This window comes from Bombina bombina, chromosome 3 (genome assembly GCF_027579735.1).
Source record: "Bombina bombina isolate aBomBom1 chromosome 3, aBomBom1.pri, whole genome shotgun sequence".
Lineage (NCBI taxonomy): Eukaryota > Metazoa > Chordata > Amphibia > Anura > Bombinatoridae > Bombina > Bombina bombina.
Window position 1 is genome coordinate 111,736,196 of NC_069501.1, and position 14,100 is coordinate 111,750,295.

The 14,100-nt window shown below is 41.5% G+C and overlaps 1 protein-coding gene across 1 annotated transcript in view; it reads right to left on the reverse strand.

Annotated features, from left to right (window-relative positions):
* The window catches only part of SON (SON DNA and RNA binding protein), a gene marked incomplete in the record, with an annotated part of 747,918 nt that overhangs the window by 37,072 nt on the left and 696,746 nt on the right, over positions 1-14,100 (reverse strand). Inside the window, 1 exon segment of the mRNA XM_053705170.1 lies at positions 3,308-3,373. Coding sequence (XP_053561145.1) covers positions 3,308-3,373 — 66 coding nt within the window.

Consider the following 14,100-nt stretch of genomic DNA (forward strand, 5'->3'; position numbering starts at 1 on the left):
AAAGACTCTACTGTTCAGGGACGCATACAACCTACGCTAACCTTTCCTAATACCAGTTCCTCTCCTCCAATGCAATCCCCTGAACCCTCTTAGCATGAAGCCTAAAAGTCCAGCTGTTTGTAGATCACCTTCTTAAGAGCTGACTACAACAGTGCAACTCTTGGCAGGGCCCTCTACCCTATAATTGTTTTGTTGTACTCCCCCTTTGTTTATAGCGCTGCGGAATCTGTTGGCGCTCTACAAATAACCGATAATAATAATAATAATAATAACAGGTTTAATATGAATCAAAGCCTGAACAAAACAGTGAACATCAGGAAGTTTAGCAATCTTTCTATGAAATAAGACAGAAAGAGCAGAAATTTGTCCTTTCAAAGTATTTGCAGACAAACCCTTATCCAAAACATCCTGAAGAAACTGTAAAATCCTAGGAATTCTAAAAGAATGCCAAGTATAATCATGAACTGAACACCATGAAATATAGGTTTTCCAAACCCGATAATGCATTTTCCTTGAAACAGACTTACGAGCCTGTATCATAGTGCTAATAACTGAGTCACAGAAACCTCTATGACTAAGCACTAAGCGTTCAATTTCCATGCCTTCAAATTTAGAGGTTTGAGATTCTGATGGAAAAACGGCCCTTGAGACAGAAGGTCTGGTCTTAAAGGAAGTGGCCAAGGTTGGCAACTGGACATCCTGACAAGGTCCACATACCAAAACCTGAGACCTGGTATATGCATATCTAAACATATTTATATACTGTGTATATATATATATTGTAAGGTAAATTGCATAGAAACTTATTTAGCACATATAATCTTAACATAGTTTGACAAGAATCACTTTTCCTGTTTGTATATAGCGTCCCAGCGTAATTGAATAATTAAGGTAGGCGTATCAATTTTGCAACAACCTATAGGGTTGCATATTAACCTTTTTAAATGAGGAAGGTAGATCCTAGCACCCATTAGCTATGACTACGGCGTAAGCCGAAACGCGTAAGACAGGTGGTGCTACGCTCTCTCTACTATTGCTGCTGTTGTTCTTATGCATCTGTTTTAAACTGTTGAAATAAAGCATTTTTGATTTTTTACTCTACAGACTGTCCGCCATCTTCTTTTGTGGATCACTTGCCACACCAGAGGGCCTGTACCAGCTCTGTCACAGGATTCCCTCCTCCCTCACACGGATACTTCATCGAGTTTTGCTGCCGTTTATTGGTGGTCAGCCGGAAGCATCAGTCTTCGCAGTGGTGAGATGCAAAGGGAATATTGATGCTGTTGATCAATACAAACTTCATCAGATTTATGAGAAGTTAGGAGAGACCTTTTATGTTTATTTGAAGGCGGAATAGCAGTCATAGCCTTCTCTATAGCTGAAGCAATATAATATTTTATATTAACAGGAATATAATGTACATTAGAGTGTGAAGGTTTAACAGTAGATGTATTTATTCTTATAGAAACATTATCAGCATGTAATAATTTTTCATAACAAGTGCCACATATTTGAGCTGAAGAAGTAAGATCAACTAATTTACAACATACACACTTAGCTTTGGTAGATTTGTTTTCAGGCAACTTGGTTCCTACAGTAACATCAGAGGCAGGATCAGTTTGAGACATCTTGCAAAATGTAACAAAAAAAGAAAAAATAACATTTAAACAAAATATCCAATTTCCTCAAAATAGCAGTTTCAGGAATGGGAAAAAATGCTTATGATAAAATACCTATATGAAAATAAAATCAAAAGCAAACATCATAGCCCTCTGTAAACAATTGAAAGCAGAGAGAAAAAGAGGGAGAGACTTAATATAATGCATTTTTTGGCGCCAACAATGACGCAAACAAAGATGACGCAAATGCAAAAAACTTTTGCTGCTAAAGTTAACAAGAAATGACACTACTCGCGTCATAACAGGTGCCAAACAAAATCCGCACCAACAAAGGCGCAAGAAATGACGTGATTCGCATCACAACAAACGCAACCTCCGCACAAAAAATATTTGCGCCAAGAATGACGCAATAAGCATTTTGCGTCATCGCAAGCCTAATTTGCCCCACGAAAATTAAAAAAAAAAAAAAGTCTGAAGTTACAACTAGCGGAACCCCAGGTAAGAAAAAATTACAAAATTTCTCCCAAAAACAAATTTTCCATGCTGAGCTGTTAGACTGCAAAGGAAAATAAACATAGACCGGACTCATGGCAAATATATGCAATATATATTAAAACATATGCCAAACAGAGTGTGTCTTAAAAAATTATATATACTTACCTGAAGACACCCATCCATATATAGCAGACAGCCAAACCAGTACTAAAATATATCAGCAAAGGTAATGGTAGAGGAGTATAATGTCGATCTGTAAAGGGAGGTGGCAGATGAATCCCCATGACCAAATTTACAGAGAGCCTTAGAATTGATTTCCCATAGGTGAAAACATGGCGTCAGCAGGCAATACTCCCTTCACATCCCTCAGACAAACACTGTACTTGGGCTTCAGTGGTCTGAGGACGGCGGAGACCCCGAAAACGTTAACCGTTTGAATAAAGTATTTTATTATTAAACGACGAGTGCCTTCTTCACTTTTGGATGTATACAATACTTTGGAAGCGCACCCTGGAGGTTGAACAACATTATGGGTGCTGGTCCCTAACTTGCATAATATATATATATATATATATATATATATATATATATATATATATATATATATATATATATATATATATATATACACACACATACACACACACACACGTACTATGTACGTACGTACATAGATACACATACACTATAACTAAGAATAAGGGGTTAGTTAAAGAGAGTGACTTTTTTTTTTACATAAAATAAGACGAGCCTGGCTCTGTTCATCTTCCTTTTAGGAATTAAGATCACTTCTGGTATTGCCTTAGGGTAAGCAAAGGTCTATATGCTAAGCCAATTCAAAAAATCTAGTGTTATATTGCGGTGGTAGGTTTTGGTTTACATGTTAAAAACTGGACAGCTGTATTAGAGGGGTTGCTTTATTCTTACTTTCCAGGAATTGGATAGGTATAATTGGCTATGGATTTTATTAATGAGGTAAATTATTACAAAGTATTTGAAAGAAAAATTTAGTCTATGGATTCTGATTTTACAAGCTAGGAATTACATATGTTAAATAAGTAATGCAGTTACTCTTTTCATGCAATAAATTATATTTATCATAGATGCGAATTAGGGATAGTGTTACATTTTATATACTGAACAGTAGTTTTTTTTTTTTTAAATGCCTTCAAGTTGAAATAAAAATAACTCACCAGAGAGATCCTTCATTAACGGTACAGCTACTTTGTTGGAAGCTTTTTCTCCATCTGCCAACAATCCTAAGTAGAGAACAAAAATGTCAGTTATATATCCTTTTTGATTGGTTAAAAAAGTGATGAAATATTAAAAAAAAGTTTAAGGGCTCCATGTACTAAGCAGTCAATTCATCCGTCATTGTAGACGCGGATAAACTCGCCGTTACTCGCCGCGGGCGAAATGGTGTCCGCTGTCGCTATGTACTAATATTCCCCCAATAAATAGACAAGTCTAGCCCGCCGCGAGCAGTTGCGGATTGTTGATAAATTTGACGCCTCGCTCGCCGCGACTAAGCTGATGTACTTAACTTTCAGTTGAATTGTCTGGCCAATTATTAACACGTGACATGCAAGGTGTCACGAACATCATAGTCGCGGGAATAGAATTTTGCTCCTATAAAAGTTCAACTTATCTAAACAACTTTATTATTGTTCAAAATTTTTTGAAGAGTGATAACAGAGCGTTATTTTTGTAATATTTATTTACAATTTGGATATGGCTTCATCTGGATCTGATAATATATAAATATTAATATAAAAATAATTATAAAGATTGACAACTATACAATACAAATTTAAATAGATTACTCTTTAATTACAGTCGACAAATTGGGCGCAATTTATGTACATGGAAATGAGAGACAAATTAGACGCCAGTTATGCTGTAAGTACAATGCTGATATTACTGCCTTTTATATATGTCTAGACTGGCGTCTAGATTGACTTTCCTATTGTTTTGTACCTTGCCCGCCACCTAAAAGGTGGCGAGGCAAAAATAACGAGGTGGGAGCGGAAATTGTAGCGAGCGGACAAATAGATTTTTTAGTACATTCGTTTTTGGCGAGTTGGTGGTCAAATGTGTCTAATTACAGTGAAAAATGGAGCGGTAGCGAGGTTTGGCGGATAAGTACGCTCGCAATTTTAAAGATGCGAGTTTTAACATAATTGACGGCTTTGTACATATCAGTTTGCGAATTTTGACGCGAGATTTGTTGCGGGTAGCTCGCTGACTGCTTAGTACATGGAGCCCTAAAAGTCTATTTTTTTTAAATCTAAAGTGATTTCATGACATTTGCCCCAAAAGAAAACAGTATTTGATAAACTAGTGTTTAATAGCATTACTCAGTATAGCAGAAATGCCGCATATTCTTCAAGAAGTGGAACTTACAAACTTCTCTATATGATTATTACACTTTAAAGACATCAGGAATTCCCCGGCATTAGATCAGAAATGTAAAGATTTCACTCCTGGGAAAATAAGTTACATGCTAATAAAGAGCACCAGGAAATTGCTTGTTTCTATATGAAAATATACAACAGCCAGACCAATATCTAACACAATAATGTGTCTGCCTATAATGAATTCAGTATTTATAGCTGTTCCACGTGCAAAAATTGTACTCAAACACCAGGGGTTCTGCTAATTTAATCAAATCAACAGGACAATTCCTGTTTCATTGTGTGGAATAGGCCAGACTTTCAAGACTACAAATTCCCAAAAGAAACAAGTTTGGCTGGAAATAATTTGACTTTTAGTCTCTAAATGAGGAGTGTCCAAACCTTTTTATAAGAAGGGCTTATTCTGCCACATTATATTATATTCGTACAGACTTTAAAGATATACTTGATGATATTTTTTTAAAATTTACATAGAAAACTTACAATTAACTGTTGTATGCAGTACTATAGGTATATTTGCCTATTGAGAAGTGTCAATTAATTACTGGATGTATGTTATCTGATCAGTGGTGGTGAGGGCTAAAGAAAGAATGTGGTCCTTGTGCCATTGTTTGGCCAGTCCTGCTCTACACTAAACGCCTAGCCATAGAATTCAGAAAAGACAGGACAAAGTCATCAAGCTAGCATGTAATTTATTTATTTTATATAGTGAGATACTTCTTTGCTGATCAGAAATGGCTATTGGAAAATATATATACACACAGTTTAAGATTAAAAAGGCCAAATAAGTTTGCAGTAAAACTGATTCATTTTCAAAATGTCATGAGTTCCCATGCTTGATCAGTGTGCAAAGGTCTCAAACAGAATTCTGGCGAGTCAGGGAGCCAGAAACAGATGGGAGCAGAATCTGGTTTACATAAGGTGGATACATTTTTTTGCATTGGATTTATAGGAACTAAAAATGCAATTTAAAAAAAAAAAAAAAAAACTAAATCCAGAAACGTCTACATCTTTGTTTATATTCTAACGCAAGTAAGACCCTTTGTGGAATTGGCTGGCCGCTCCCCTTTTATAACCTTAAAATGGCTCACTTAGCGAATCACAGGATTGATGGTAGTTAGGGATCAGAACCTGGTGAACATTGGCTCCATCTTGATTTATATTATAATACTAGTAGCATCCCTTGTGGAATGGACGGAACGGACTTATTACCTTAAAAAAGCTCACTTAGTGAATGCTCATGTCAGGATGGATAATATTTAAGGATAGTTAACTGGTGGGTATTGGCTACTTTCATTTTTAGTTATCTTGCCTCACCCCAACTAGTGAGTACAATTCTATGCAGCACTGGGGTAGATAGAAAAGGCACAAGAGGAATATACTGCAAAACATCACAAAAACACAATTTATGCTTACCTGATAAATGTATTTATTTCCGGATATGGAGAGCCCACAATGTCATTCAATCACTAGTGGGAATATCACTCCAGGCCAGCAGGAGGAGGCAAAGAGCACCACAGCAAAGGCTGTTAAGTATCACTTCCCTACTCATAATCCCCAGTCATTTGACCAAAGGGAAATGGAAAAAAGGAATAACACAAAGGTGTAGAGGTGCCTGAAGTTTAGTAAAAAATAACTGTCATAAATAAGAGTGGGGTCGTGGAATCTCCATATCCAGAAAGAAAGAAATTTATCAGGTAAGCATACATTTTGTTTTCTTTCCTAAGATATGGAGAGTCCACGACGTCATTCAATTACTAGTGGGAACCAATACCCAAGCTAGAGGACACAGAATGAAAATGGAGGGAGAACAAGACAGGCAGACCTAAACAGAAGGTACCACCGCTTGAAGAACCTTTCTCCCAAAAGAAGCCTCAGCCGAGGCCAAAGTATCAAATTTATAACATTTGGAAAAAATGTGCAGAGAGGACCAAGTTGCAGCCTTGCAAATCTGTTCCACAGAAGCTTCATTTTTGAAAGCACAAGAAGACAAGACAGCCCTCATGGAATGAGCTGTAATTCTCTCAGGAGGCTGCTGTCCAGCAGTCTCATAAGCAAAACCAATCATACTTCTCAACCAAAAAGAAAGAGAAGTAGCAGTAGCCTTCTGACCCTTACGCTTTCCTGAAAAACAAAGAAAAAGAGCAGAAGACTGGCGAAAATCCTTAGTCTGTAAATAGAATTTTAGAGCACGCACAACATCCAAGAGGGAGGATTAGGACAGAGAAGGAACAAAAATTTCCTGATTAATATTTCTAACCTAAACCACTTTAGAGAGAAATCCCAACCTAGTACGCAGGACCACATTATCCGCATGAAAGATGAGGTAAGGCGAATCACACTGCAAAGCCGAAAGTTCTGAAACTCTCTGAGCAGAAGAGATAGCAACAAGAAACAAAACCTTCCAAGATAACTTAATATCTATGGAATGCATAGGCTCACACAGAGCCTGCTGCAAAACTTTAAGAACAAGGTTAAGACTCCAAGGAGGAGTAACAGATTTAAGCACAGGCCTAATTCTAACCAAGGCCTGACAAAAGGATTGAACATCTGGCACAACCGCCAGACGCTTATGTAACAAAATAGACCAAGCAGAAATCTGACCTTTCAGAGTACTGACTGACAACCCCTTCTCCAGACCTTCCTGGAGAAAAAACTAAATTCTAGGAATCCTGACCCTACTCCAAGAGTAGCCCTTAGAGTCACACCATTAAAGGTATTTATGCCATACTTTATGGTAAATTTTTTGAGTAACAGGCTTACGGGCCTGGATCATGGTCTCAATGACCGACTCAGAAAAACCACGTTTAGACAAAACTAAGCGTTCAATCTCCAAGCATTCAACTTCAGAGAAATGAGATTTGGATAGAGGAATGGACCCTGAGTTAGAAGGTCCCTCCTCAGAGGCAACCTCCTTAGAGGCAGAGAAGACATCTTCACTAGGTCTTCATACCAGATCCTGCAAGGCCATGCAGGCGCTATAAGAAATACAGATGCTTTCTTCTGTTTGATACAAGCAATGACTCGTGGAAGGAGTGCAAACGGAAGAAACAGATAAGGTAGACCGAAATCCCAAGGAACCATCAGAGCATCTATCAGAGTTGCCTGTGGATCTCTTGACTTTGAATCGTACCTTGGAAGCTTGGCGTTCTGCCGAGACGCCATCAGATCCAACTCCGGTACACCCACTTGAGGGTTAATCTGGAGAACACCTCCGGATGGAGAGCCCACACCCCAGGAGGAAATGTCTGTCTGCTCAGGAAATCCGCTTCCCAGTTGTCCTCTCCTGGAATGTGGATGGCAGATAGACAACAATTGTGGGCTTCCACCCACTGAAAAATCTGAGTCACCTCCTTCATGGCTAAGGAATTCCGGGTTCCATCCTGTTGGTTGATGTAAGCCACTGAGGTGATGTTGTCCGATTGAAACCTGATAAACTGGGCTAATGACAATTGAGGCCAAGCCATCAGAGCATTGAAAATCACTCTCCACTCCAAGATGTTTATGGAGAAAGCAGACTCCTCCCGAGTCCTTAGTTCCTGCGCCTTTAACAAGTCCCAGACTGCTCCCCAGCCTAGAAGGCTGGCGCCTGTGGTCACAATCACCCAGAAAGGTCTCCGGAAGCATGTGCCCTGAGACAGATACTCCTGAGAAAACCACCACGGAATCGAGTCTCTTGCCGACTGGTCTAAATCTATCCTCAGAGACAGATCCAAATGGTTTCCGTTCCATTGTCTGAGCATGCATAACTGCAGAGCTCTCAAATGTAACCGAGCAAAGATAATGATGTCCATGGAAGCAACCATCGGACCAATTACTTCCATACTTTGAGCTACTGTTGGCCGAACAGTAGACTAGAGAGGCAAGAGGAGAGAATTTGGGATTTTCTGACCTCCGTCAGAAAAATTCTTATAGATAGGGAATCTATTATGGTCCCTTAGAAAACCACCCTTGTAGCTGGAACAAGGGAACTCTTTCCCAGATTCACGTTCCAACCGTGGGAACGTAGAAAAGACAAAAATATCTCTGTATGAGAGTTTGCTTGTTGAAAAGATGGTGCCTGAACCAATATGTCGTCCAGGTAGGGGGCCACCGCAATTCCTCAGGACCTGATCACTGTCAAGAAAGCCCCCAAAACCTTTGTGAAAATTCTGGGAGCTGTGGCAAGGCCAAACAGAAGAGCCACAAACAATTTTTTTTTCTGGAAAGGCGAATCTCAGGAATTTGCGATGATCCCTGTGGATGGGAACATGAAGATACGCATCCTTCAGGACTATGGTCGTCATGAACTGACCCTCTTGGACCAAAGGAAGAATGGCCCGAAAGGTCTCTATTTTGAAAGACGGCATTCTGAGAAACTTGTTGAGACACTTTATGTCTAAAATGGGACGAAAAGTTTTCTCTTTTTTGGGAACCACAAACAGATTTGAATAGAATCCTGGACCCTGTTCCTTTACTGGAACTGGAACAATCACTCCCAGAGAGAAAAGATCCTGAACGTAGTTCAAGAATGCCTCTCTTTTTACCTGATCTACAGATAATCTTGAGAGGTGAAATCTGCCCCTGGGAGGAAGGGATTTGAATTATATCTTGTAACCCTGAAATACTATGCCACAACCCAAGGATCTGGGACATCTCGTAACCACGCCTGACCAAAATGGGAAAGTCTGCCCCCCACTTGATCCGATCCTGGACCGGGGGCCGACCCTTCATGCTGACTTAGAGTCAGCTGTGTTTTTTTTAAATTGCTTCTCCTTGTTGCAAGACTTGAATGGCTCCTGCTTGGAAGCAGAAGAGAAAGACTTTTTACCCTTGAAGCTTCGAAAGGAATGAAAATTACTTTGACGTCCTTTAAGTCTGATTTTCTTATCTTGCGGTAGAAAACAGAATTTATGTTTACCTGATAAATTTCTTTCTCCAACGGTGTGTCCGGTCCACGGCGTCATCCTTACTTGTGGGATATTCTCTTCCCCAACAGGAAATGGCAAAGAGCCCAGCAAAGCTGGTCACATGATCCCTCCTAGGCTCCGCCTACCCCAGTCATTCGACCGACGTTAAGGAGGAATAATAGCATAGGAGAAACCACATGGTACCGTGGTGACTGTAGTTAAAGAAAATAAATTATCAGACCTGATTTAAAAACCAGGGCGGGCCGTGGACCGGACACACCGTTGGAGAAAGAAATTTATCAGGTAAACATAAATTCTGTTTTCTCCAACATAGGTGTGTCCGGTCCACGGCGTCATCCTTACTTGTGGGAACCAATACCAAAGCTTTAGGACACGGATGAAGGGAGGGAGCAAATCAGGTCACCTAAATGGAAGGCACCACGGCTTGCAAAACCTTTCTCCCAAAAATAGCCTCAGAAGAAGCAAAAGTATCAAACTTGTAAAATTTGGTAAAAGTGTGCAGTGAAGACCAAGTCGCTGCCCTACATATCTGATCAACAGAAGCCTCGTTCTTGAAGGCCCATGTGGAAGCCACAGCCCTAGTGGAATGAGCCGTGATTCTTTCGGGAGGCTGCCGTCCGGCAGTCTCGTAAGCCAATCTGATGATGCTTTTAATCCAAAAAGAGAGAGAGGTAGAAGTTGCTTTTTGACCTCTCCTTTTACCTGAATAAACAACAAACAGGGAAGATGTTTGTCTAAAATCCTTTGTAGCATCTAAATAGAATTTTAGAGCGCGAACAACATCCAAATTGTGCAACAAGCGTTCCTTCTTTGAAACTGGTTTCGGACACAGAGAAGGTACGATAATCTCCTGGTTAATGTTTTTGTTAGAAACAACTTTCGGAAGAAAACCAGGTTTAGTACGTAAAACCACCTTATCTGCATGGAACACCAGATAAGGAGGAGAACACTGCAGAGCAGATAATTCTGAAACTCTTCTAGCAGAAGAAATTGCAACTAAAAACAAAACTTTCCAAGATAATAACTTAATATCAACGGAATGTAAGGGTTCAAACGGAACCCCCTGAAGAACTGAAAGAACTAAATTGAGACTCCAAGGAGGAGTCAAAGGTTTGTAAACAGGCTTGATTCTAACCAGAGCCTGAACAAAGGCTTGAACATCTGGCACAGCTGCCAGTTTTTTGTGAAGTAACACCGACAAGGCAGAAATCTGTCCCTTCAGGGAACTTGCCGATAATCCTTTTTCCAATCCTTCTTGAAGGAAGGATAGAATCCTAGGAATCTTAACCTTGTCCCAAGGGAATCCTTTAGATTCACACCAACAGATATATTTTTTCCAAATTTTGTGGTAAATCTTTCTAGTTACAGGCTTTCTGGCCTGAACAAGAGTATCGATAACAGAATCTGAGAAACCTCGCTTCGATAAAATCAAGCGTTCAATCTCCAAGCAGTCAGCTGGAGTGAAACCAGATTCGGATGTTCGAACGGACCCTGAACAAGAAGGTCTCGTCTCAAAGGTAGCTTCCAAGGTGGAGCCGATGACATATTCACCAGATCTGCATACCAAGTCCTGCGTGGCCACGCAGGAGCTATCAAGATCACCGACGCCCTCTCCTGATTGATCCTGGCTACCAGCCTGGGGATGAGAGGAAACGGCGGGAACACATAAGCTAGTTTGAAGGTCCAAGGTGCTACTAGTGCATCCACTAGAGCCGCCTTGGGATCCCTGGATCTGGACCCGTAGCAAGGAACTTTGAAGTTCTGACGAGAGGCCATCAGATCCATGTCTGGAATGCCCCAAAGTTGAGTGACTTGGGCAAAGATTTCCGGATGGAGTTCCCACTCCCCCGGATGCAATGTCTGACGACTCAGAAAATCCGCTTCCCAATTTTCCACTCCCGGGATGTGGATAGCAGACAGGTGGCAGGAGTGAGACTCCGCCCATAGAATAATCTTGGTCACTTCTTCCATCGCTAGGGAACTCCTTGTTCCCCCCTGATGGTTGATGTACGCAACAGTCGTCATGTTGTCTGATTGAAACCGTATGAACTTGGTCCTCGCTAGCTGAGGCCAAGCCTTGAGAGCATTGAATATCGCTCTCAGTTCCAGAATATTTATCGGTAGAAGAGATTCTTCCCGAGACCAAAGACCCTGAGCTTTCAGGGATCCCCAGACCGCGCCCCAGCCCATCAGACTGGCGTCGGTCGTGACAATGACCCACTCTGGTCTGTGGAATGTCATCCCTCGTGACAGGTTGTCCAGGGACAGCCACCAACGGAGTGAGTCTCTGGTCCTCTGATTTACTTGTATCTTTGGAGACAAGTCTGTATAGTCCCCATTCCACTGACTGAGCATGCACAGTTGTAATGGTCTTAGATGAATGCGCGCAAAAGGAACTATGTCCATTGCCGCTACCATCAACCCGATCACTTCCATGCACTGAGCTACGGAAGGAAGAGGAACGGAATGAAGTATTCGACAAGAGTCCAGAAGCTTTGTCTTTCTGGCCTCTGTTAGAAAAATCCTCATTTCTGAGGAGTCTATAATTGTTCCCAAGAAGGGAACCCTTGTTGACGGGGATAGAGAACTCTTTTCCACGTTCACTTTCCAGCCGTGCGATCTGAGAAAGGCCAGGACGATGTCCGTGTGAGCCTTTGCTCGAGGGAGGGACGACGCTTGAATCAGAATGTCGTCCAGGTAAGGTACTACTGCAATGCCCCTTGGTCTTAGCACAGCTAGAAGGGACCCTAGTACCTTTGTGAAAATCCTTGGAGCAGTGGCTAATCCGAAAGGAAGCGCCACGAACTGGTAATGTTTGTCCAGGAATGCAAACCTTAGGAACCGATGATGTTCCTTGTGGATAGGAATATGTAGATACGCATCCTTTAAATCCACCGTGGTCATGAATTGACCTTCCTGGATGGAAGGAAGGATAGTTCGAATGGTTTCCATCTTGAAAGATGGGACCTTGAGAAATTTGTTTAAGATCTTGAGATCTAGGATTGGTCTGAATGTTCCCTCTTTTTTGGGAACTATGAACAGATTGGAGTAGAACCCCATCCCTTGTTCTCTCAATGGAACAGGATGAATCACTCCCATTTTTAACAGGTCTTCTACACAATGTAAGAACGCCTGTCTTTTTATGTGGTCTGAAGACAACTGAGACCTGTGGAACCTTCCCCTTGGGGGAGGTCCCTTGAATTCCAGAAGATAACCCTGGGAGACTATTTCTAGCGCCCAAGGATCCAGAACATCTCTTGCCCAAGCCTGAGCGAAGAGAGAGAGTCTGCCCCCCACCAGATCCGGTCCCGGATCGGGGGCCGATATTTCATGCTGTCTTGGTAGCAGTGGCAGGTTTCTTTGCCTGCTTTCCCTTGTTCCAGCCTTGCATTGGTCTCCAAGCTGGCTTGGCCTGAGAAGTATTACCCTCTTGCTTAGAGGACGCAGCACCTTGGGCTGGTCCGTTTTTACGAAAGGGACGAAAATTAGGTCTATTTTTTGCCTTGAAAGGCCGATCCTGAGGAAGGGCATGGCCCTTGCCCCCAGTGATATCAGAGATAATCTCTTTCAAGTCAGGACCAAACAGCGTTTTCCCCTTGAAAGGAATGTTTAGTAGCTTGTTCTTGGAAGACGCATCAGCCGACCAAGATTTCAACCAAAGCGCTCTGCGCGCCACAATAGCAAACCCAGAATTCTTAGCCGCTAACTTAGCCAATTGCAAAGAGGCGTCTAGAGTGAAAGAATTAGCCAATTTGAGAGCATTGACTCTGTCCATAATCTCCTCATAAGGAGGAGAGTCACTATCGAGCACCTTAATCAGTTCATCAAACCAGAAATATGCGGCTGTAGTGACAGGGACAATGCATGAAATGGGTTGTAGAAGGTAACCCTGCTGAACAAACATCTTTTTAAGCAAACCTTCTAATTTTTTATCCATAGGATCTTTGAAAGCACAACTATCCTCTATGGGAATAGTGGTGCGTTTGTTTAAAGTAGAAACCGCTCCCTCGACCTTGGGGACTGACTGCCATAAGTCCTTTCTGGGGTCGACCATAGGAAACAATTTTTTAAATATGGGGGGAGGGACGAAAGGAATACCGGGCCTTTCCCATTCTTTATTAACAATGTCCGCCACCCGCTTGGGTATAGGAAAAGCTTCTGGGAGCCCCGGCACCTCTAGGAACTTGTCCATTTTACATAGTTTCTCTGGGATGACCAAATTTTCACAATCATCCAGAGTGGATAATACCTCCTTAAGCAAAATGCGGAGATGTTCCAATTTAAATTTAAAAGTAATCACATCAGATTCAGCCTGCTGAGAAATGTTCCCTAAATCAGTAATTTCTCCCTCAGACAAAACCTCCCTAGCCCCCTCAGATTGGGTTAGGGGCCCTTCAGAGATATTAATATCAGCGTCGTCATGCTCTTCAGTAACTAAAACAGAGCATCCACGCTTACGCTGGCAAGGGTTCATTTTGGCTAAAATGTTTTTGACAGAATTATCCATTACAGCCGTTAATTGTTGCATAGTAAGGAGTATTGGCGCGCTAGATGTACTAGGGGCCTCCTGAGTGGGCAAGACTCGTGTAGACGAAGGAGGGAATGATGCAGTACCATGCTTACTCCCCTCACTTGAGGAATCATCTTGGGCATCATTGTCAT